We start from the raw sequence: 26,852 nt of genomic DNA, 5'->3' as shown, positions 1-26,852 counted from the left end.
TGCAAAAGACCTGAGACTGGGACGGAGATTTGTCTTCCAACAAGACAATGATCCAAAACATAAAGCAAAATCTACAATGGAATGGTTCAAAAATAAACATATCCAGGTGTTAGAATGGCCAAGTCAAAGTCCAGACCTGAATCCAATCGAGAATCTGTGGAAAGAACTGAAAACTGCTGTTCACAAATGCTCTCCATCCAACCTCATTGAGCTCGAGCTGTTTTGCAAGGAGGAATGGGAAAAAAATTCAGTCTCTCGATGTGCAAAACTGATAGAGACATACCCCAAGTGACTTACAGCTGTAATCGCAGCAAAAGGTGGCGCTACAAAGTATTAACTTAAGCGGGCTGAATAATTTTGCACGCCCAATTTTTCAGTTTTTGATTTGTTAAAAAAGTTTGAAATATCCAATAAATGTCGTTCCACTTCATGATTGTGTCCCACTTGTTGTTGATTCTTCACAAAAGTTTTATATCTTTATGTTTGAAGCCTGAAATGTGGCAAAAGGTCGCAAAGTTCAAGGGGGCCGAATACTTTCGCAAGGCACTGTATATACATTTGAAGTCGGAAGTTTACTTAGCCAAATACATTTAAACTCAGTTTTTCACAATTCCTTCCATTTAATCCAAGTAAAACATCCCTGTTTTAGGTCAGTTAGAATCACCACTTTATTTTAAGAATGTAAAATGTCAGAATAATAGTAGAGAGAATGATTTATTGCAGCTTTTATTTATTTCATCACATTCCCAGTGGGTCAGAAGTTTACATACACTCAATTAGTAGTTGGTAGCATTGCCTTTAAATTGTTTAACTTGGGTCAAATGTTTCGGGTAGCCTTCCACAAGCTTCCCACAATAAGTTGGGTGAATTTTGACCCATTCCTCCTGACAGAGCTGGTGTAACTGAATCAGGTTTGTAGGCTTCCTTGCTCGCACACACTTTTTCAGTTCTGCCCACACATTGTCTATAGGATTGAGGTCAGGGCTTTGTGATGACCACTCCAATACCTTAACTTTGTTGTCCTTAAGCCATTTTGCCACAACTTTGGAAGTATGCTTGGGGTCATTGTCCATTTGGAAGACCCAAGCTTTAACTTCCTGACTGATGTCTTGAGATGTTGCTTCAATATATCCACGTAATTTTCCTTCCTCATAAGGCCATCTATTTTGTGAAGTGCACCAGTGCCTCTTGCAGCAAAGCATCCCCCTCCTAACGATGAACCAGACTTGTGAAGGTCTACAATTTTTCTTCTGAGCTCTTGGCTGATTTCTTTTGATTTTCCCATGATGTCAAGCAAAGAGGCACTGAGTTTGAAGGTAGGCCTTGAAATACATCAACAGGTACACCTCCAACTGACTCAAATGATGTCAATCAGCCTATCAGAAGTTTCTAAAGCCCTAACATAATTTTCTGTAATTTTCCAAGCTGTTTAAAGGCCCAGCCAACTTAGTGTATGTAAACTTCTGACCCACTGGAATTGTGATACAGTGAATTATAAGTGATTAGCCAGCAGCATACCACCCATGATTAGCCAGCAGCATACCACCCTGCATACCACTGCTGGTTTGCTTCTGAAGCTAAGCAGCGTTGGTTCTGGTCAGTTCCTGGATGGGAGACCAGATGCTGCTGGAAGTGGAGTTGGAGGGTCAGTAGGAGGCACTCTTTCCTCTGGTCTAAAAAATGCCCCGTATAGGGTGCCGTCTTTTGGATGGGACGTTAAACTGGTGTCCTGACTCTCTGAGGTTATTAAAGATCCCATGGCACTTATTGTAAGACCTCAGTGTCCTGGCTAAACTCCCAATCTGGCCCTCAAACCATCACGGTCACCTAAGAATCCCCAGTAACTATTCCCCAGGTCGTTGCTGTAAATGAGAACGTGTTCTCAGTCAACTTACCTGGTAAAATAACGGACTACATTTTTATTTTTATAAGTGAAATAATCTGTCTGTAAACAATTGTTACTTGTGTCACAAAAATTACTTGTGTCATGCACAAAGTAGATGTCCTAACCGGCTTGCAAAATCTATAGTTTGATAACAAGACATTTTTGGAGTGGTAGAAAAACAAGTTTTAATGACTCCAACCTAAGTGTAGGTAAACTTCCGACTTCAACGGTATCTTTTTAAATAGTGGAAGTGAAAGGGCCTCAGTGTCCTGCTGGTCATGCTGGGTATGTAAACCAGGCAGTGAGAGGTTTAGGTCCCTCCATCTCTGACTAACTGGCCCTGGTCAGTCAGAGGGAGAAGTGGTCTGTTAGCCCAGACGTCAGTCTACGTGCTCCAACTCGCTCCTGGGAGACATTAAACCAATCAGGCTTTAACCACAGGGGCTAAAGAACAGGCAACTGACGTCATCTTTCATAACTGCCGCTAAAGAACCAAGAGAGAGACGACCCTCTAGGGTGGCTGCGACCCCTCCGTGACCCCTTGGTGTCCTGACTTAGAAGAGGTAACAACGTCAACAAGAGACAGACATACCTTGGGGATGGAGGCACCATCAGGACGCTCTCTAGCATCAACAAGCGTCAACTAAGAGGTATATCAACAGGTTACAGACAGGTCACACGCCTTTTCCTGTTGATGTTAAGCCTTCCCACCGTTGAACTTCCTCTCCCTGATGGATGAGCATTCTGAGTAGGCCTTGAAGGAGCGTCTTTCCTGTGGTCACAGTCCGTTGAGATTCACAGTGGTTTGTTTCAACCGTGACACAAAGGCAACATTCAAAGGACATTATGGAATCTCTGAGACTCATCAGTCGTGATGAACACCTTGACTCTTTCAGACGTTGAGGCCAAGGTGTTTATGTTCAAAAGAAACACGAAAGAACCGCATTATGTTCCGAAAGAACTGTAGAACATCATGTGCATCCTCCCTTGCCTGAACAACAGGCTGGACTAACGGTCACAGACATAATCATACCCAGACAGAATCTGACAAAGGTGAGCTTTGACTTGGGGACTGTTTGTCTTTTCCATATGCAATATTTTGGCTCGTCATTTATTTAGCAGTGGAAAGAACCATGGATGCATGCCAAACATACTGTGTCTTTTATACTAATAACAAGTTCAAACGGGTGCCATTAATACAGGTAACGAGTGGAGGACAGAGGAGCCACTTAAAGAAGAAGTTACAGGTCTGTGAGAGCCAGAAATCTTGCTCGTTTGTAGGTGACCAAATACTTATTTTCCACCATAATTTGCAAATTAATTCATTAAAAATCCTACAATGTGATTTTCTGGATTTTTTTTCTCATTTTGTCTGTCATAGTTGAAGTGTACCTATGATGAAAATTACAGGCCTCTCTCATCTTTTTAAGTGGGAGAACTTGCACAATTGGTGGCTGACTAAATACTTTTTTGCCCCACTGTATATGGTGAAGTTATATAGATACAGTCCGTTTAAAGCAGGAAAACAATAACACATTTATGGCTTCGACCACATAGAATAAAGAAAGTAGACTTGCCGCACTATATCATAACATGTAAACCCTTATTCAAATTATGTTTGTAGTTCATGTACTGTTATCGTCTGTAGTATTGCAATAAATGTCTTCACATGACAGAACAGCATATCCACAGTCATGCAAACTAATGTGACTAAAGTCATGACATCGACAACATGCTATCATGGTATGCTACCACTGCCAACTGTACCCAGACCGTATTTTAATGAGGGTAACAATGAAGTGATGTCATCGACATTTTCAATCCCATAATGGATCAATTAATCATTAAGGTCTACTTATAGGAGTTGTAATGAAAATCTCCTAAACCCTTTTACTTTATACTGCAATAAACTCACTGAACCATTTCATTCATTACTAACTATAGTCTGACATTGTCCACATGGCCATGTGTGTGAGATGGCTGGTGGTTGCATGGCTGGTGGTTGCATGGCTGGTGGTTGCATGGCTGGTGCAGTCTTCTGTGGTATACTTACAAATATGCGCAAGTGGCGGGCACACACCAGGCCGATGGAGCCGTTCTGGTCAGGACCACAGACTACCAACACTGTTGGCTGCTTCTTACCCAGGGAGGTCAAAGGAAAGGCCTGGAGGGAGAGAGAGACAGAGAGTGAGTGAGACAAAGACATCACCAGTTAGCCTAGCAGACTCATTGTCCAGGGTACAGGTCATCCAACCCATGAGGCTGACCCTCCATCACTGTCAAACTCTCTCCTTCGCGTACCGGGGACGCAATGCCATAGCCAGGGGAAATGGCACCCAGGTCTTTTTTTGAAGACAGAAAGCCCCAAACTAATTAAACCCAGACAGGAGTGGAAAAAATACCAGACCCGGACACCACAGGATGCTCCCTTCAAATAACATACAGTACTACTTTCCATCAGGCCTGAGCCATGAGTTTTCCCACCGGGCCACTGGCATCTCCCCCTCTCTGTTTTACAGGGGCACAGCACATACCCCAGTAAATCCCCTCACACGTCCTTAAGAGAAGCAGCAGAGGTATCCCCCACTATATCCTGCTGGAGTTGGCGTGTTAACTTAAGTGGTCCAATCCTCCTCCTCACACCTAAATAGGATCAGTAGGGGAGTGAAACATGTAGTGTTGCTAGCTACAGCTAAAGGTAAAGGTAAAGGTGTCTTACCTTACTTTCCAACAGCTTTAACACACCAAATATGTAGCCTAACCCTAGGTATTTCATATACCGGACAAATGTCAATATGGCCGCTAAAACCGGGACTCTAAATGGAGTGGTACATTACAGTGCAACAAATGGAGCCGTACTCTAATTGCAGTATCTGATTAATACAGACATGAAAGAATTAATTACAGCAATGATGCCGGGAGAAGAGAGACAGCAGCCATTATCTGTAACATAAATGTTCTGTCTAGGAGTAGATACACTCTAAATGAGATGAAAGAAGGATGGTAATGGCGGCATCAAGTCCGTGAGGTGGAAGGATAATGACGGCAGCAGAAGCCACCTTCCGAGCGTAGGGAGAGAGGAAAGAGATAGGATAGAACATTTAGCCTAAGTGGCTGAAACAGATGAAACGACTTCCTGGTGTCATTGAGGGTGTAGTAGTGTGTCTCCTGCTGTGCAACAGGGTTTTCATGTGTGTCTCTCGTTGCGCTGATGTGATGACACCCTCTCTGACTTGCTCCCCTGTGGCAAATGCTAACGCTAATTAGCACAGTAGCCCAATAAGGACCAGCCATCTTTGATAGGAGTGACATTCAATATCCACATACTGTGAATGCAGTGGAAAACCTGAGTGCCTTTTACAGCAGCATCCTAACTGTATCATCTCTTATTTTCTATCTTATCTCACCTTGCTTTAGGATTGGGCCATTAGCGCTAACAAAATGATTAAAGACTAAAGAGAAGGTCATTTCATTGGATATCTAAAATTCACATCCAGTGGAACAAGCTGGTTTTAGAGGAGTAGGTTGCCCTGGTCTGGGTTTAGTAGTCAGGGTGTAGCCCTGCTACCCTGCCTCCTATCTGGAGGAATGGGTTTATGTCAGCTCATGGTGCCAGGCTCTGCAATCCTCATACATGTGCACGCACACACACACACACACACACACACACACACACACACACACACACACACACACACACACACACACACACACACACACACACACACACACACACACACACACACACACACACAGGAGCAATGGCTGTATTGACTCTAATAAGGTCCCTGAGGCTAAGCCTACTTTTTTTTCCCTACACTTATTCTACCAGGTAAGTCGACTGAGAACATATTCTCATTAACAGTAACGACCCTGGGAATAGTTGTTTTTAATTGGTAAGTCTATCGGCCAGCTAACTATCTACTTGTAGCAAGCATGGCCGAATTACCGACCGGGGTGGGGCCCATTGATCATCCATTATCATATTAAAAACTGCAAACATTTGCCTCCACCCTATGGCAAAATGTGCATAATTTCAGGAAATTAGCTGTAAAACTACAAAAAATATATCTCTGCCCATGGAAAAATGAGTATAATTGCATGAAATTAGTTATTATATTTGTGGCCCCCACCCCCCATGCCCATCCCTGCACTATAGGGCCTCTGCTCTCATCCATCTGACACACACACAGACACACCACACACACTTGCCCCCACACCCACGTGTCCCACCACACATACAGCCACAAATACAAAACCCCCAAAATACCATGATATTTAGTATTTTTACAATATAATGTTTCATTATTTTAAATATTCATAAATTATTGTAATAATAAAAAAAAGACATCTAAATACTATTCATATTACAGAGAAGGTGGTAAAGCTTCATGTGACACCTTTTGCTTTGTAGCATCTACAGATGAAACATTATGGTGCCTGGGTAAGGCCAAAATGGCACAAATATTCCAACTTCAATTCATTATTTCTTAATGATGCTTAAGATACAAATGTCAAATATGTATCAACAATCTTTCCTCCAAAGGACCCTTTTATGGATTACATTTTGTGAAAATCTAAAATATAATGCTCTCTTTTGTTCTAGTTTCATAAGGAATCACCCAAAAATAAACATACAGCCACACACTCCTGATGAAAGCTGAGCGGGATAATCAATGTTTTTCAATGGACATCCTGAGTAGACAGAACAGGGACACAGGGACAGCAGACTCCAGCGTTTACTGCTCCATGGAACTGGAACATTCTTTGTATCCCCAGGTGCTGAAAGGCCTTTGCCTGCTATCCCTACCTCTAGGCTAAACGCAGGCGCTGCACTCACTCACGCCAGATCACAGAGGAACACCGAGGAGATGGACCCTTGATGGGCCCGTGTGGTTGATGCCAGGGGGGTTGAGGTCTTTGGGCGTATATGGGGTGGATTACTCTGTGAGGAGTTCATGTTATCTGGCAAACGCAACCACTGTAGTGAAATCACAAAGCCTTACTACTGAACTCAAAATCAAATCAAATGTATTTGTCACATACACATGGTTAGCAGATGTTAATGCGAGTGTAGCGAAATGCTTGTGCTTCTAGTTCCGACAATGCAGTAATAACCAACGAGTAATCTAACCTAACAATTCCAAAACTACTACCTTATACACACAAGTGTAAAGGGATAAAGAATATGTACATAAAGATATATGAATGAGTGATGGTACAGAACAGCATAGGCAAGATGCAGTAGATGGTATAGAGTACAGTATATACATATGCGATGAGTAATGTAGGGTATGTAAACAAAGTGGCATAGTTTAAAGTGGCTAGTGATACATGTATTACATAAAGACGCAGTAGATGATATAGGGTACAGTATATACATATACATATACATATGAGATGAGTAATGTAGGGTATGTAAACATTATAATAAGTATTGTGTGTTGGCAGCAGCCACTCAATGTTAGTGGTGGCTGTTTAACAGTCTGATGGCCTTGAGATAGAAGCTGTTTTTCAGTCTCTCGGTCCCTGCTTTGATGCACCTGTACTGACCTCGCCTTCTGGATGATAGCGGGGTGAACAGGCAGTGGCTCGGGTGGTTGTTGTCCTTGATGATCTTTATGGCCTTCCTGTGACATCGGGTGGTGTACGTGTCCTGGAGGGCAGGTAGTTTTCCCCCGGTGAAAAGTTGTGCAGACCTCACTACCCTCTGGAGAGCCTTACGGTTGTGGGCGGAGCAGTTGCCGTACCAGGCGGTGATACAGCCCGACAGGATGCTCTCGATTGTGCATCTGTAGAGGTTTGTGAGTGCTTTTGGTGACAAGCTTAATTTCTTCAGCCTCCTGAGGTCTTCACAACCCTGCCTGTGTGGGTGGACCAATTCAGTTTGTCTGTGATGTGTACGCCGAGGAACTTAAAACGTACTACCCTCTCCACTACTGTCCCATCGATGTGGATAGGGGGGTGCTCCCTCTGCTGTTTCCTGAAGTACACAATCATCTCCTATGTTTTGTTGACGTTGAGTGTGAGGTTATTTTCCTGAACTTTGTCATGCATGTGGGTGCAGTAGCCCCAGGCCGAGACAGACGTTGCTTGTCTAGCTACGTACGGTATGTGTGCTGCGGCTGCTCGAGCCATGGACCATTATCTTTTGGTGATAATGATGGTAGGTGGATGTGGTTGAGGTAATCTAACGCTCTGAAGGGAGCTCTCACTCTTTCTTGGTCTCTCTCTCTTTATCTCTGATAGGAAAGTGTCTTATGTCTGAAAGCTCAAGGAACATTAATCACACCACACCGGGTTCCTGTGGAGGATACGACTGCAGGGTTAAACCAACCGACCGCCTGGTCAAAGTGTTCCTGACACAAAGTGTGTTCCTGACATCTCCACACTCCGTACAGTCTGACTGAGAGAACTAACTTACAGAACGCTCACCACACATTACACAAAGAGACAAACACACACACACACACACGTAGGGGTCTGATGTAAAAAGGGATTTATAAATACATTTGATTGATTGATTGATGGATAGATAGATAGATTAATGAGTAGCCCGAAAAAGGTGATTCTTAGAGAGAGGAAGGAAAGAGGAGTGGGGGGATAAGGGTGGTACATAAAGTACCTTGGTGATGGCGATGGCACAGGCATGCCCCCAGATCTCTATCAGCTGCTGCTGGCCAAACCTGTAGTCCCTCAGCAGCTCTGTCTCAATGGCTGCTGTCTCCACTTTACTGTAGGGAAACACAACACAGAGCAATAGCATTAGCATCATCCATCAGATTCAATCAATCACAATTCAATTATATATTGTGTACGGTAGCACTCTTTATGAATCTCTCAGCAAACTAGACATACACCTCAAAAACATATGTTGCTGTGTTGCGTGTTAGATGAAATGCTTGGTTAGGGATTGTCTGATGCCTGAGGTATTTCCTTTGAGTGTAATGACACTACCAAGTTGAAGTTTATGAAGTAGATATTTATATTAAACAGGTATACAGGTAAGGCTGACAGGCCTGAACTGATATCATAATTCTGCCATGTGGGCTCATTTAACCAGAGAGGGAGCTGCTGTGGAAACACAGAGAAAGTACACTATTCCATATTACACTACTGACACCTAGTGGAGAGATGGAGTACTACATCAAGACTTTCTCAGAATACGATGGAGAATATTATAATCAAAGCATATAGTATGATAACATACACAGAGTATACCAATTATTACGAACACTTTCCTAATGATGAGTTGCACCCCCACCTCAATTTGTCGGGGCATGGACTCCACAAGTTGCCGAAAGATTTCCGCAGGAATGCTGACCCATGTTGACTCCAATGCTTCCCACAGTTGTGTCAAGTTGGCTGGATGTCCTTTGAGTGGTGGACCATTATTGATACACACAAGAAACATGAGCTTGAAAAACCCAGCAGCGTTGCAGTTCTTGACACAAACAGGTGCGCGTGACAACTGCTACCATACCCCGTTCAAAGTCACATCTTTTGTCTTGCCCAGTCACCCTCTAAATGGCGCACATACACAATCCATGTCTCAATTGTCTCAAGGCTTAAAAAATATTCTTTAACATGTCTCCTCCCCTTCATCTACACTAACTGAAGTGGATGTATGTCTGTCATGGTGTATATCATGGAAAGACCAGGTGTTCTTAATGTTGGCCTAATGGTTAAGAGCATTGGGCCTGTAACGAAAGGTTGCTTATTCGAATCCATGAGCCAGCAAGGTGGATTAATCTGCTGTTCTGCCCTTGAGCAAGGCAGTTAACCACCAACAACTGCTCCCTAGACGCCGATTATGTGGATTAAGGCAGCCCCCCGCACCTCTCTGATTCTGAGGGGCTCTTTTTAAATGCGGAAGACACATTTCGATTGAATGCATTCAGTTGTACAACTGACTAGATTTCCCACTTTCCTCAAAGGTGACATTTGTGGTTCCAGCAGGACTATTTTTGTTTACAGCAGAATGTATTAGTCAGCTGATGCTCTGCTCACACACACATGCACACAGGCTCGTGCAGTACCGGAGTGCCAGTCCAGGTCCAAGAGGCTTCTAAACAGCTTCTACCCCCAAGCCATAAGTCTCCTGAACATCTAATCAAATGGCTACCCAGACTACTTGCATTGCCCCCCTCTTTTACGCTGCTGCTACTCTCTGTTATCTATGCAGAGTCACTTTAATAACTCTACCTACATGTACATATTACCTCAATGACCTCTACTAACCGGTGCCCCTGCACATTGACTCTGTACCTGTACTCTGTATTTTTCTTAAAACTGCATTGTTGGTTAAAGGCTTGTAAGTAAGCATTTCACTGTTGTATTCAGCACATGTGACAAATAACATTTGATTTGATTTAATGCACACGCATTTGTAGAATTTTGCATTTTTCAAACACCTGAAACTGTATTTTCCTGCAATCTCGAGCCAAAATCATTATGCTTAATTTGATGTAAAAAAAAAAAAAGGTCTATTTTTCTGCATACAGTATTTAAGCATACCTCTTGAGCTGTCCTCCTGATTGGTGGTTATCTTTTAAAGAAATGAAATATTCTTCTCTGCGTCTCTGCTAAAATCTGGGTAATTGATTGAAAGGAATGTGAGTCTTATTTAGTACATTGCTTGTTTTTCTAAAGTCTACCAACTTTGCCAGCAGGCATGCCAGCTAAGATAGACAAGCTAGCTACTCTAACATGATTGATAGCCTGAAATGGCTTCTTGGTTATCAGGTCATGAGATTGGGAACCTATCTGGCCTAGCTAAATCCAACTTCATAAAATTGGTTAGTGGTTAGTAGAATTACAGAGAGAAAAAAACTAAGCATTATTGTTATTTAAATGTAAAAAAAAATAATATATAAATAAATAAGAAAAACAGGACAAATCTGAGGGGGCCCATGCCCCTGTGCCCCCTACAGGCATGACGCCTCTGGACTTAATCATCCTCCACTTGTGACAACAGAGGAAAACGGAGCATACAGGGAAGCTAAAAGGGCCACTGACATCTGAAGCATGTAACAACTTCAGGAAGCTCAACAAGGACTAAGAAGGTTGTCCCTGATGTAAAACCTAATTCAGATATCTTATGATGAAACACTCTAACCATATTTCGAGTTCTCATGCAGATGAAAGTCACACGTTGAAAGCATTTAAAAACAGTACAACTTAATGTCCTGGCATCACAGGCAACAACCCCAAATTCACATATCGCTTAAACCAATAAACATAATCTTAATTTCACTGTGACTAGTTGAATGCTTAAGGTTGCCCCAGCATTGGCCCAGTGTTCTCTTGTCTTTTGGCTCTAGGATCACTGTGTTAAAACCTACCGCGTCCAACGGGGCTTTTGGCATTTAGCTCAGCCAACAGAGCATCACACCTGTCACCCAGGGCTAGCCTGGGGCAGACTTCCTGGCTCGCTGTGACGTGATGGTCTTTACAAAGATCACATTAGTTCATTGGGTTGGATGGCTGCTTTCATAGGACGATAGTACTTTTACAGTAAGCAATGTAGACTACAATTCATCTGCGGTCACTGCCTGAAGGCCTACATAAAATGTAAAAACTTGTCACCTTGGCTAGATGTTGCTCGTAAGCACAGATTTAGGATCAGCTAACCCTCCACAACCCTAACCTTAAACAGTACGGGGTGGGGGGAGGGGGGGGGGGGGGGGGGGGGGGACTGCATCTGTCTGGAAAACATCATCCTACTCCACTGTCTTCTAGACCAGGCCAAATGGCACCCATATGGAGCCTGCTGGGTCCACATAATTCAATATAATGTATTATATATCTTTGTCTGAGTCAACAATGAGACAGAAATCATTGTTCCTGTTCCTCCCAAGTTCCCAGTGAACAGATAACACACAGTACTGTAGTCCTTCACTCAAGCACATAAAAGCCCTCGAGGGAAAGGGAGAGATGGATCCAACTTAGGTGCACCAAGGGGGACCATATGTCAGTGAAGGTGCTCTGAAGAGCAGAAAAGGAGGGGAGGGGAGGGGTGTTGCACATACGCTTGAGTGGCTGGAACAGCAGCAGCAGAGACAGTAACAAGCTGGAGAGACCCAGTGTTGCACCCCTCCCTCCCCTGGAGTCTCCATTAATCTCCATGTGTGTGGCGGCCACGGCATCCCTATGGTGTGTCATTGCTCCTCACCACTCAGGCTGTGGCCCAGGGTGCTCAGCTGTGATCACATGCCTGTTAATGAGCCTGTTTACCTCCACAGCCTAGTTGTCCCTGAAGGGTAGCAGACACACACACAAACAGAGGGGGATACATGCACACGCATGTGATCACTGCACGTACATGCACATACCTTTTCAAACACACACTTACTCGCATGAGCAGATGGCTGCTCGCAAAAACACTTCTCCGCCACGTCACACCAAAATATACAGTAGGGCCTACACAAAAAACATTCACGACTAAGGCAGTGGCGACCACATGACTCAACATCACAACACTTTCCAATGTCTAATGAGCTCATGTTTATGGGAGAGAGTCAACAGAGCTGTCTGACAAAACTAATGAAAAACACAAGAGTGCCTGCAGTAACGCTGTACTAACGCTGTACTAACGCTGTACTAACAGTACACTCTCAGGAGACTGATTAGGTCTGGGATGATGAAGTGATTAATATAAATTGCAGCCTGTTAATTGCATGGAGTGTCAATCCATCTTCATTTATCTGGATCTGTTCATTAAGACAAAGTTACAGTGAAATGTGTGCAGGAGCAGAAAGCTTACACTTTTTTAATAACAAAATAACTGAGTATTAAGGCTGTTCCTCCCCTCCTCTCCCATGCCCTCCTCTCCTCCTCTCCCATGCCCTCCTCTCCTCCTCTCCCATGCCCTCCTCTCCTCCCCTTGCATGCCCTCCTCTCCTCCTCTCCCATGCCCTCCTCTCCCATGCCCTCCTCTCCTCCTCTCCCATGCCCTCATCCTCTCCTCTCCCATGCCCTCCTCCCCCATGCCCTCCTCTCCTCCTCTCCCATGCCCTCCTCTCCTCCTCTTGCATGCCCTCCTCTCCTCCTCTCCCATGCCCTCCTCTCCTCCTCTCCCATGCCCTCCTCTCCTCCTCTTGCATGCCCTCCTCCCCTCCTCTACTCCTCTTCCTCTACTCCTCTCCCATGCCCTCCTCTCGCATGCTCTACTCCCCTCCTCTACTCCTCTTCCTCTACTCCTCTCCCATGCCCTCCTCTCCCATGCCCTCCTCCCCTCCTCTCGTATGCCCTCCTCCCCTCCTCTCCCATGCCCTCTTGCATGCCCTCATCCCCTCCTCTCCCATGCCCTCCTCTCGCATGCCCTCCTCCTCTCCCATGCCCTCCTCTCCTCCTCTCCCATGCCCACCTCTCCTCCTCTTGCATGCCTTCCTCCCCTCCTCTAATCCTCTTCCTCTACTCCTCTCCCATGCCCTCCTCTCGCATGCTCTACTCCTCTCCTACTCTCCCATGCCCTCCTCTCGCATGCCCTCCTCTCCTCCTCTCCCATGCCCTCCTGTCGCATGCCCTCCTCTCCTCCTCTTGCATGCCCTCCTCTCCTCCTCTACTCCTCTTCCTCTACTCCTCTCCCATGCCCTCCTCTCGCATGCTCTCCTCCTCTCCTCCTCTCCCATGCCCTCCTCTCCTATGCCATCCTCTCCTCCTCTCCAATGACCTCCTGTCCTTCTCCCATCCAGGATCTACATTAACTAAACAGCTCCTAAAATAATCTGGTAACTCTGTCTTTTCACTCACTTCACAGTAATTACCCAGGCTCCTCTCTGCTGATGCTTAAATAACTGTCTTGTAGACTGGGTGTCCCTCCTGTATGTCCTCGTCTCTGTTCTCGTCTCTGCTTCTTTCTGTCCTCCTCTCTGTCCTCCTGTCGATTCTTCTTTCTGTCCTTCTTTCTGTCCTCCTCTGTCTTCCTCTCTGTCCTCCTCTGTCCTTTTTTCTGTCCTCCTTTCTGTCCTTCTTTCTTTCTGTTCTCCTCTCTGTTCATTATTTCTGTTCTCCTCTCTGTTCATTCTTTCTGTTCTCCTCTCTGTTCATTATTTCTGTTCTCCTCTCTGTTCATTATTTCTGTTCTCCTCTCTGTTCTTCCTTTCTGTCCTCCTCTCTGTTCATTATTTCTGTTCTCCTCTCTGTTCTTCCTTTCTGTCCTCCTCTCTGTTCCTCCTCTGCCCTCCTTTCTGTTCTGATCTGACCAAACACAACACAGAAGAGCCACATCACATGAGGTAAAAGAGAAACAAGTTAAAATGGAAGAGTGTGTGGTGGACACAGTATGTGTCTTTTTCCGGTAACCCCCTCCCTCTGTTCTATCTCTATTTTCTTTCTCCCTCTCACACACCTTCTCTCTCTGTTCCTATCTCACTCTCTCTTCTGCTATGATGAAGTCCCAGCCAGTCTCCCTGATGCAAAATAACAAAAAAGAGGGCCTGACAAGAGCAGAAAGAAAGACCCAGATGGAGAGAAATAGATTCATATAGATACAGTGGGATCCAAAATTGCTGGCACCCCTGACTGGCAATGCACAAACAATACTTAAAAAATATAAACACTATAATTAGAGCGACAAACTCAAAATACCAACATGTGAGAAATACTGTACTTTATTAATGTTTCAATGGAATCCACCAAAATAATTTATTGATTTAATTAAAAATCAATGTCATCCAAATCAAGGTTTCACAATTATTGGCACCCTTAAAGATTATTGTAAATAACATCTACCAAAATGAAACAAGGAATTCAATTCCACTTATTTAAGTTGATCTAAGTGTTAAGGAACTATATTGAGCCATTACATCACTTCCTTTTCACTGGGGTATAAAAAAGAGGTAACACGCATGCAATATCCCTTTGTCATTAAACACCATAAAGAAAAGAAAAGAACTGGCAGTTTTAAAAGGGACAGATGGTAGTAGACCTTTATAAATCTGGTAATGGCTACAAGAAGATCCACAAACGATTGAATATACCACTGAGCACTGTCAGGGCAATTATTAAAAAAATCTAAAGATTTGGAACAGTCAAAAACCTCACAGGTAGAGGATGCAAATGCATTTTGCCACCCAGGATAGGGAGGAGGATTGTGAGAGAAGCAACAAAATCCCCAAGAATCACTGTGAAATAATTGCAGGCCTTGGTGGCATCTTGGTGTCACCAGGTTTCAAAAAGCACCATCAGACGCCACAACCACAGGCTCTTTGGAAGGGTTGCCAGAAGAAAGCCCTTTCTGATCCCAAGTCACAGACGCAAGCAAATCGAGTTTGCAAAACGTCATTTAAATTATGATTGGAAGAAGGTGCTCTGGTCAGATGAGACCAAAATTGAACGTTTTTGTCAGATACAGCATCAGCATGTTTGGTGGCGAAACAGAGATGCATACAAGGAGAGGCATCTCATACTAACGGTGAAATATGGTGGTGGGTCAGGGATGTTTTCGGGCTGTTTTAATTCCAGAGGTCCAGGGGCACTGGTTAAGATTGATGGCATAATGAATTCCACTAAGGATCAGGCAATTTTGGCTGACAATCTGGTTGCCTCTGCCAGAAGGCTGGGGCTTAGCAGGAGGTGGACTTTCCAACAAGAAAATGACCCAAAACGTACCTCAAGATCCACACAGAAATGGTTCTGTGACAACAAAACCAATGTTCTACCATGGCCATCTCAGTCACCGGACCTCAATCCAATCCAAAACCTGTGGGCTGAGTTGAAGAGGGCAGTTGATAAGCGCAAACCCAAGAATGTGAAGGACCTTGAAAGGATCTGCATAGAGGAATGGTCCAAAATCCCTCCAAATGTGTTCCTTAACCTTGTCAAACACCACAGGAAAAGACTCCATGCTGTTATCCTTGCCAGAGGTGGTGGCACTAAGTACTAAATGAGGAGTGCCAATAATTATGAAACCTTGATTTTGTTGAAATGTATTTTGTATGAAATAATTGTATGATTTTGGTGTGTTCCATTGAAACATTAATAAAGTACAGTATTTCTCACATGTTGGTATTTTGAGATTATCTCTAAATATAAATATATCTAAATATATTGTTTATATTTTTTTAAAGTATTGTTTGTGAATTGCCAGTCAGGGGTGCCAGTAATTTTAGAGCCCACTGTATCTACAGTACCAGTCAAAAGTTTGGACACACCTACTCATTCAAGGATTTTTCTTTATGTTTACTATTTTCTACATTGTAGAATAATAGTGAAGACATCACCACTATGAAATAACACATGGAATCATGTAGTAACCAAAAAAGTGTTACACAAATCAAATCATATTTGAGATGCTTCAAAGTAGCCAACCTTGGCCTTGATGACAGCTTTGCACACTCTTGGAATTTTCTCAAACAGCTTCATGAGGTAGTCAACTTGAATGTATTTGAATTTACAGATGTCTTGTTAAAAGTTAATATGTGGAATTTCTTTCCTCAATGCATTTGAGCCAATCAGTTGTGTTGTGACAAGGAAGTGGTGGTATACAGAAGATAGCCCTATTTGGTAAAGACCAAGTCCATATTATGTTAAGAACAGCTCAAATAAGCAAAGAGAAACGACAGTCCATCATTACTTTAAGACATCATGTCAGCCCTAAAGGACTCAGACCATTAGAAACAAGATTCTCTGGTCTGATGAAATGAAGATTGAACTCTTTGGCCTGAATGCCATGCATCACATCTGGAGGAAATGTGGAACCATCCTTATGGTGAAGCATGGTGGTGGCACCATCCCTATGGGATGTTTTTCAGCGGCAGGGACTGGGAGACTAGTCAGGATCAAGGCAAAGATGAACGGAGCAAAGTACAGAGAGATCCTTGGTGAAAACTTGCTACAGAGCGCTCAGGACCTCTGACTGGGGCGAAGGTTCCCCTTCCAACAGGACAACGACCCTAAGCACATGGCCAAGACAACACAGGTGTGGCTTCGGGACAAGTCTCTGAATGTCCTTGTGTGGCCCAGCCAGAGCCCGGACTTGAATCCGATCAAACATCTCTGGAGAGACCTTAAAATAGCTGTGCAGCGACGCTCCCAATACAACCTGAAAGAGCTTGAGAGGATCTGCAGAGAAGAATGTGAGAAACTCCCCAAATACAGGTGTGCCAAGCTTGTAGCGTCTGTGAGAGAAAAATTACAAAATCATGTTATAATACTGTTTATGCATCGAATTGCTTTGATGAGTACTCTCTCATCTGTATCTATGGGACTGAGTTGGGCCTCTGGAGCTTGAGCTGACAATTGACAATGACTTGGTGATAAAAACCTACAGCCGGCATTCCATAGACAAGATGTGGTGTGTGTGACCCGAGATAGAGATAGCCTGGAAAAGTTAGAACAATCCCTCATTGTCTCATCTTCATCCTGGTATTTGGGAAACTATGCCAGGTTGGGGGTAAAACAACATCCTGTGCAGATAACCAGGAGATGAACCCAAGGTGGCTTATGATGCATTTTTAGGTTGCCTATATAAGATCTGTTTTTTTCATTATCAGTTCAGCTCTCTGCAACACACTCAAGAGGGTGGGGTCGACAGTTTCATTATTGCAATAATTAATCGATATTGAATAAAGATGATTGTTTGAAGAAATGACAAAAGTCTTTCACTTGATTAGAATATTCCACGACACGTCATACCCAAGAAGACTCCAGGCTGTCATCGCTGCTGAAGGTGCTTCAACAAAGTGCTGAGTAAAGGGTCTGTATACTTATGTAAAATGTGATATTTCCATTTTTATTTTTAATAAACCTGTTTTTACTTTGTCATTATGGGGTATTCCGTATAGATTGATGATGAAAAATAAATAATTTAATCGATTTTACAATAAGGCTGCAACGTAACAACATTTTGAAAAAGTCAAGGGGTCTGAATACTTTCCAAATGCACTGTATGTATACTGCATATATGTATATGAGAGAGAGAGGAGCATGCGGGAGATGACTAATTGACACCAGCTCATTCCTGTCTCCAGTGTTATACTTCTAACACAGTGGTTGTGGAGCCACTGAATACATTCAGCAAAGGCCTGAGAAACTTAACCAAGGTAATGCATCTCAATATGAAAGTAAAGAGTGAAAAATCTTCCCTTTTATTTACATTAGCATTAACATAATCACATTTAATGTCATTGTGAGCTTAAGTGGTGCTAGAGCAAAAACGGTTTGGTCATAAGTTGGGTCATGGTGGCCAGGGAAATATAATATTTGAATTATACAGCACATAGAGACTTTGAGGAAAAGAGCTGTGGAGATGTTTCCCTGCTGAGCACTCAATAAATTCCTGGCTTACAAATCATTACTAATACATGCTTCAGTCTCTTCCTGCTGCCACTACTTCAGGTCATCTGATGTTCGACTGTTCATCCCGCTGTGTGCACAGGTGCGTGTGTGTGTCTGTGCACATGTCTGTGTGTTTTCACACGTGCGTGTGTGTGCGTGTGTGTGCGTGTGTGTGTGCGTGCGTGCACAGGTGCACAGGTGCGTATGTGTGTGGGCACAAAGACGAAAGATCACCTAAGGACACACAAAAAACACAAAGTACTGAAGTACATTCTCCTCATCACTCAAGACAAGTGTAGTTACAGGAAGCCTCCCATCTGAGGGGACAGGAAGAGAGAGGAAAAAGAGGCCAGACTTGGCTAACAATAGCAGAGAGCAGAGCAGAGAGAGAGAAAACAGAGATTAGTCAAATCATCCATCACTGTCTCAGTCGGGCCTCAGCCTGAGGGGAACATCGTGATTTAGTGGTGCAAGGACTAAAAGCAAGGAAAAATATATAGAGAGAAAGAGAGTGATAGAGTACGTGTGTGTGTGTGTGTGTGTGTGTGTGAGCATGTATTTGCGTGTGCGTGTTTATGCATGCGTTTGTGTGTATCTAATGGGCCAAAGGAGATGAGATCTGCAGCGCATTTGCCTGTTGGCCATCAGCAAAGCTGGAGAAGTTGCAGGAACAGCCGTGGGGACTCGTGGCTCAACCTCACCCATAGCCTCACCCACAGCCTCACCCACACCCTCAGCTGGCACAGAGAAGACTGGGCTTACCTTGCCTCAGCCTGGTCACATTATGGTCAGATCCTGCTTATGTTATGCCTTCCATCTCCTCCTGTTGATTCTAATGTTAGAAATGATTCGTCACACATATCACCCATGGGGTATCAGAGTGGTGAAACTATAGTCACAGTGCCACTCACAAAGGTCAGTCATTCAATTCATTTCAGGGCTATAATGAATCCTGGGGGTGGATGGACGTATTGTATGGACATTTATGGACAATGTATGTATGGTATGGACAATGTATGTATGGTATGGACAATGTATGTATGGTATGGACAATGTATTTATGGTATGGACAATGTATTTATGGTATGGACAATGTATTTATGGTATGGACAATGTATTTATGGTATGGACAATGTATTTATGGTATGGACAATGTATGTATGGTACGGACAATGTATGTATGGTATGGACAATGTATGTATGGTATGGACAATGTATTTATGGTATGGACAATGTATTTATGGTATGGACAATGTATTTATGGTATGGACAATGTATGTATGGTATGGACAATGTATTTATGGTATGGACAATGTATTTATGGTATGGACAATGTATTTATGGTATGGACAATGTATTTATGGTATGGACAATGTATGTGTGTGTGTGTGTGTGTGTGTGTGTGTGTGTGTGTGTGTGTGTGTGTGTGTGTGTGTGTGTGTGTGTGTGTGTGTGTGTGTGTGTGTGTGTGTGTGATATTTTCTCAAAATACTGCTAGCATGCTAATTACCCACATACGAATAAGAGCATGCACAGTTCAAATAAATTAACCTTTCAAAAGTATCAAACCTAAGTGGAAAAATAATGAGAAAAGTTGCAGCATAGGATTTTTGTGTGTGTGTGTTGGGATGTCAGTGTGAGTGTGTAGGTCCAGTGTGTGGTGCATAGAGTTAGTGCAAAAAAGAGTCAATGCAGGTAGCCCGGGCAGCCATTTGATTAGCTATTTAGCAGTCTTGTTTACCAGTCTTATGGCCTGGGGGAATGAGCTGTTCATAGTCTTGTTGGTTCCAGACTTGGTGCACTGGCACTGCTTTACATGCGGTAGCAGAGAGAACAGTCTATGGCTTGGCTGGCTTTAGTCTTTATAGAGGTCCTGGACGGCAGGGAGCAATCATTTTAGCGGGTGCTGCTAGCGCTAACTTCTGGCTACCATTATAAAATCATATACGAATCAGCAGTAAGACCACTCGTCAGCCACTGGGCACTGGGAATCAAAAGATACATTAAAGACCAAGTTCTGTCACATCCCATTGGGTTTCAGTGACCTAAGAAACATGCTGCAGATACCAGTGAAAGGATCACTAACTCAATTTAGAATGCTATTGGCCTGAATACAGCCCAGACTGAGGGCCATTCTCACCTCTACCCGATTGCCCAACCTGAAATATAACAACAATGCATCAACTGTCCTGTTTTCATGAAAATACATTCTGGGTCTGGTTACATGCCTGTGTGAGTTTCTCACTTTCTGTCCCTCTCGCTGCCAATTCATTCTTTCTTTCTCTGCTGTGTCTGACTCACATATTTCATTCTTTCTTTCTTATCTCCCCCTCCACCCTGCAGATCCCTAATGAAGTCACATCTCCCCTACCATCTCACCTGACTTCCCATCCTACCCCAGCCACCCATCCCAGCCCCCCCACCCCACCCCCCTTGGAGGATAAAGGAGCAAGGATGCTTGATAAGGAGCTAGCAGATGCTACGGTTATCGATCCTGCATCCCATCCTGCAGAGCAACCGTTTCGCCCACCTGCTTCCAGAGATTCCTGCTCCTTCATCCTTTATCCTGTTTCCTGATGGTCCAGCTTAGGGGGTCTGAACTAATAAAACAGAGATAATGAAACAGGATTTTACTGAGCTGATCAACACCCTAAAAGTCTCTGAAAAGCATCCAATTATCTCTGGTCCTGTGAAGTCGCTGGGTCGCGGCTGTGAAAGGTCCAGCAGAATCTTAGCACGTCATATCTGGTTTAAAGACTACTACCACTCTGTTGGCATAACTTTTGACAACTGACACCTTTTGGAAACAAAAAAATGCTCTACAGAGATGATGGACTCCACCCCAACCATCTAGGAGCCTGGACCCTCTATTCATATTTCAAGGCTGCATTAAGATATTGACTCAGCCCTGTTCAAGTAATACATCCCATCCTCTCAAAGCGTTGTCGTTGTACTGTTGTCTATACTACCAGGGGTGTTGTCAGTTGTAATCTTGTACCCATTCGTTTGAACTCCACTCTTAGATCTGCTATTGTTAGATCAAAAGAGGAGCCCAATGTGGTCTGCTCACCCAGTGCCTTTAGTTCAAATGGGAATTCCATAAGCTTTAATACCACATAGTAGTTAACTAAACTCAGCAAAAAAAGAAACGTCCTCTCACTGTCAACTGAGTTTATTTTCAGCAAACATAACATGTGTAAATATTTGTATGAACATAACAAGATTCAACAACTGAGACATAAACTGAACAAGTTCCACAGACATGTGACTAACAGAAATGGAATAATGTGTCCCTGAACAAAGGGGGGGTCAAAATCACTCAGTATCTGGTGTGGCCACCAGCTGCATTAAGTACTGCAGTGCATCTCCTCCTCATGGACTGCACCAGATTTGCCAGTTCTTGCTGTGAGATGTTACCCCATTCTTCCACCAAGGCACCTGCAAGTTCCCAGACATTTCTGGGGGGAAAGGCCCTAGCCCTCACTCTCCGATCCAACAGGTCCCAGACGTGCTCAATGTGATTGAGATCCGGACGCTTCGCTGGCCATGGCAGAACACTGATGTTCCTGTCTTGCAGGAAATCACACACAGAACAAGCAGTATGGCTGGTGGCATTGTCATGCTGGAGGGTCATGTCAGGATGAGCCTAAAGGAAGGCTACCATATGAGGGAGGAGGATGTCTTCCCTGTAACGCACAGCGTTGAGATTGCCTGCAATGACAACAAGCTCAGTCTGTTGATGCTGTGACACACCGCCCCAGACCATGACGGACCCTCCACCTCCAGAGTACAGGTCCTGCGACGGTGGGTTTGTGCCCAACATTGCTGCCGGTGATGTCTGGTGAGGACCTGCCTTACAACAGGCCTACAAGCCCTCAGTCCAGCCTCTCTCAGCCTATTGCGGACAGTCTGAGCACTGATGGAGGGATTGTGTGTTCCTGTTGTAACTTGGGCAGTTGTTGTTGCCATCCTGTACCTGTCCCGCAGGTGTGATGTTCGGATATACCGATCCTGTGCAGGTGTTGTTACACGTGGTCTGCAACTGCGAGGACGATCAGCTGTCTGTCTTGTCTCCCTGTAGTGTTGTCTTAGGCGTCTCACAGTACGGACATTGCAATTTATTGCCCTGGCCACATCTGCAGTCCTCATGCCTCCTTGCAGCATGCCTAAGGCATGTTCACGCAGATGAGCAGGGACCCTGGGCATCTTTCTTTTGGGTTTTTTCAGAGTCAGTAGAAAGGCCTCTTTGGTGTCCTACATTTTCATGACTGTGACCTTAACCTGCAACCTGCATATCACTAGCCACTTTAAACAATGCTACCTAATATAATGTTTACATACCCTACATTATTCATCTCATATGTATATGTATATGTATATACTGTACTCTATACTGTACTCTATATCATCTAATGCATCTTTATGTAATACATGTATCACTAGCCACTTTAACTATGCCACTTTGTTTACATACTCATCTCATATGTATATACTGCACTCAATACCATCTACTGTATCTTGCCTATGCCGCTCTGTACCATCACTCATTCATATATCTTTATGTACATATTCTTTATCCCCTTACACTTGTGTCTATAAGGTAGTAGTTTTGGAATTGTTAGCTAGATTACTTGTTGGTTATTACTGCATTGTCGGAACTAGAAGCACAAGCATTTCGCTACACTCGCATTAACATCTGCTAACCATGTGTATATGACAAATAAAATTGTATTTGATTTGATTTGAATTTCCTACTATCTGTAAGCCATTAGTGTCTTAACAACCGTTCCACAGGTGCCTGTTCATTAATTGTTTATGGATCATTGAACAAGCATGGGAAACCGTGTTTAAACCCTTTACAATGAAGATCTGTGAAGTTATTTTGATTTTTACAAATTATCTTTGAAACAGTGTCCTGAAAAAGGGACGTTTCTTTTGAGTTTAGTTTGTTGTCTTCTTTTACTAAATCAGAAGTTTTTATCCTGGGTGACTTAAATTATTATTGGGAAATGCAGTTTTTGTATTTTATTTGAATGTGTTTATGTAGATACTGAACAAAAATATAAAAGGCAACATGCAACAATTCCAAATATTTTACTGAGTTAAATAAAGTTCATATAAGGAAATCAGTCAATTGAAATAAATTAATTTGGCCCTAATCTATGGATTTCACATCACTGGGAATACAGATATGCATCTGGGGGAAAAAAGTAGGGGTGTGGATCAGAAACCCAGTTAGTATCTGGTGGGACCACGATTTGCCTCATGCAGTGCGACATCTCCTTCGCATAGAGTTGATCAGGTTGTTGATTGTGGCCCCTGGAATGTTGTCCCACTCCTCTTCAATGGCTGTGTGAAGTTGCTGGATATTGGCAGAAACTGGAACATGCTGTCGTACACGTCGATCCAGAGCTTCCCAAACATACTCAATGGGTGACATGTCTGGTGAGTATGAAGGCCAGGAAGAACTGGGACATTTTCAGCTTTGTTTAAGAATATTTAATTGTCTGGCAACAGCCCTGGTGGACATTCCAGCAGTCAACATTCCAATTGCATGCCCCTCAGAACGAGGCATCTGTGACATTGTGTTGTGTGACAAAAATGCATATTTTAGATTGTCCTTTTATTGTCCCCAGCAGAACATGCAGCTGTGTAATAATCATGCTGTTTAATCAGCTTCTTGATATGCCACACCTGTCAGGTGGATGGATTATCTTGGCAATGGAGAAATGCTCACTAACAGGGATGTAAACTAATTTGTGCACATCATTTGAGAGAAATACGTTTTTTTGTGCATATGGTAAATTTCTGGAATCTTTTATTTCAGCTCATGAAACATGGGACCAGCACTACATATTGCGTTTATATTTTTGTTCAGTGTAGTTACACTGTAGTCAACTTTCCATCTATTGAGCTGTGCTTTCAGACTGCAACTTAATAAACCCCCGTCACCTCACCTCTTTTCTCTCACTGCTCAGGTTGGACAACATGGGGTTTTGACCCTGGAGGTTGCTCAGCCGCAGTAAACAACAAGCAGTTCACTCTCTCCTGTTGTGGGATGGGCAGGCAGCACTAGCTGATTGTCCAGTGAATACCATCTTTTCGCTTGACCTCTCTGAAATATCCCCGGTGGCATCCTACCATCTCAGCTTCCTGTCTTACGCCTCTGACCAGTGTTCTCATACACATAGAGACACACAGAGACACCAAGGATGAGATGTTCTCACCTACCTGCCCTATGAAATACATCAGAGTCAGGGCATCAGTTAAGCCTACGAAGCTACAGTAACAGTGGACCCTCCATTTTGTACTTGATTCTTCCCTAGAGACTTACAAAACAGCACTATAAGGTTAGCAATGCACTGACAGACCTAATGGTGATGGGTAACCTAGAGGGAGGATATTTGTCAAGCAAAACCATGGCAATGAGAGTGAAGAGGATTACATGACATGCAAGGATGTTGCTAGATTAGGTAAAACTGGCTTCTCTACATTGACAAACAAAAACATTAGTAAACTAGGCGTGTGTTGTTCTGAGTCGGTAAGCCTGAAGGCTTGGTTTGTTGTGATGCCATAAGGCATAGAGCGATCTCTTTTTCCATCCCTCTCCCTCTCTCCCTAGCTCTCTCTTTCTCCCTCTCTCCCTTTATCCTTATCACTGCATTTTCTCTCCCTTTCTCCATTTATCACGCTCTCTTTTTCTCCATTTCTCTCCTCTCTCTCTCCAGTTAACCATGTCACTTGTTAGTCTGTAATTATCTGTTGTAACTAAGTACTGATGTTTCTACCTTTGACCTTTTTAACTGCCACAATCAAATGTCCGCCAGTGTTGAATGTGATGTTTAAAGTTTTACACCAGACTGGGGCAAGGACACACTGATAATGTATCTGTGACACTGTGATTCTGTAGCTGCTGATGTTGTGACTTCCTACAAGCCTCTCGGGCTGGTGTTTACAGAACATTTGGTGCAGTGTGATTAATATAAAAAGGGCCTTCTCAGAGAACGCCGTTAGACATTTTTCTGTTGCACTGGTAATTAAAGCAAAATTATTTTGATTGATATCAACAACTCCTCTCCTTTTTGTTAACCTGAAAATGACTGTTACAGATGGCTATGAGGATGGAATACTCAAGGTTTCAGCCTTGTTTCAGGTTTGTTTCCTTGGTATTAAAACAAACCACTGGAATTCAGTGAATGAGCCCACTGGGCACATATTGCAGTTCAAACGTCTAGTTTTAATTTATGTTTGGTTGAGTTGTCACATACATTAATTTATCATGAAATCAACAACAACAAAATCACCAAGTCATTGGATTTAGGTTCAAAGTTGGGTAAAAAAAATACAAAATTCCCATAAATGGATTACTTTTTGTAAATCCAATTATTTTTCCACATTGAGTCAACGTCGTCACATAGATTTTGGAGGTCGAAATGGCGTGGAAACAATGTTGATTCAACCAGTTTTCCCCAGTGGGAGCATTGTTGTACTGTCAATAGATGATCTTGATTAGCAACCCCAGGTCTCCTTTCGATACTGCTATAGCAAAATATACAGTGTTTTGTGTGTTGCAGGGAGAAATACATTTGTTCAGATTGATTCTGAACAAGTCAGGAATAACCTCTGGTGGGTAAAGCCTGTGTTGTGTGTTCGTTGGTTCATCTTGTTCCCATTTGTGCCTTGTGTCACGTTTGGTTAGTCTGTAACTACGGTTCTACATTGGTGAACTGTCTCTCACTCTCTCCTATTAGATGGATATTTTGGCATTGTAGAACAAAGCTAAAATGAGAAAGATAAGGCTAAGAACAGTGGTGTAAAGTACTTAAGTAAAACTATTTTAAAGTACTTAAGTAGTGTTTTGGGGTATCTGTACTTTACTATGTATATTTCTATGTCAGATTCTCTGACATATCGCAACACTCTTTTTTGTTTTAACGTGTAGCTCGAGTTGTCTGACAAATTGTATGACTATCATCAGACCATTCTTAAGTGATCGCTTGCTTTAGGCTAGCGGGCGGAGGCGGTTGTGGTTGTGAAAGCATGCTCTAGTTGTCAAAAGCTGTAAGGAGTAGTTCAAATGATGTGAACATGGGTATATGGCTGATCTATTTGATCATTTGGCTCCATTACACACACTACCGTTCAAAAGTTTGTGGTCACTTGTTTTTGAAAGAAAAGCAAAAAAATTTGTCCATTAAAATAACATCAAATTGATCAGAAATACAGTGTAGACATTGTTAATGTTGTAAATGACTATTGTAGCTGGAAGCGGCAGATTTCTTTATTAAATATCTACATAGGCGTACCGAGGCCCGTTATCAGCAACCATCACTCCTGTGTTTCAATGGCACGTTGTGTTAGCTAATCCAAGTTTATCATTTTAAATGGCTTATTTGTTCATTAGAAAACTCTTTATTAAATTATGTTACCACAGCTGAAAACTGTTGTCCTGATTAAAGAAGCAATAAAACTGGCCTTTTTTAGACTAGTTGAGTATCTGGAGCATCAGCATTTGTGGGTTCAATTACAGGCTCAAAAAGGCCAGAAACAAATAACTTTCTTCTGAAACTCGTCAGTCTATTCTTGTTCTGAGAAATGAAGGCTATTCCATGCTATTCCATCTCGTACAACGCTGTGTACTACTCCCTTCACAGAACAGAGCAAACTGGCCCTAACCAGAATAGAA

General features: G+C 43.1%; 1 protein-coding gene across 1 annotated transcript in view; it reads right to left on the bottom strand.

Moving 5' to 3' along the window:
• LOC139415594 (yjeF N-terminal domain-containing 3-like) overlaps window positions 1–26,852 on the bottom strand; it is a 71,492-nt gene that overhangs the window by 6,172 nt on the left and 38,468 nt on the right. The window contains exons 2-3 of the mRNA XM_071163711.1: window positions 8,511–8,619; window positions 3,939–4,049 (exon numbers count right to left, since the gene is read on the bottom strand). Of these exons, the coding sequence (XP_071019812.1) occupies window positions 3,939–4,049; window positions 8,511–8,619 (220 nt within the window). The remainder of the gene's footprint in view (window positions 1–3,938; window positions 4,050–8,510; window positions 8,620–26,852) is intronic.

Source organism: Oncorhynchus clarkii, chromosome 1 (genome assembly GCF_045791955.1).
Source record: "Oncorhynchus clarkii lewisi isolate Uvic-CL-2024 chromosome 1, UVic_Ocla_1.0, whole genome shotgun sequence".
NCBI lineage: Eukaryota > Metazoa > Chordata > Actinopteri > Salmoniformes > Salmonidae > Oncorhynchus > Oncorhynchus clarkii.
The sequence above is the reverse complement of the archived record's forward strand: the minus strand, read 5'-3'. Positions and strand labels throughout refer to the sequence as shown.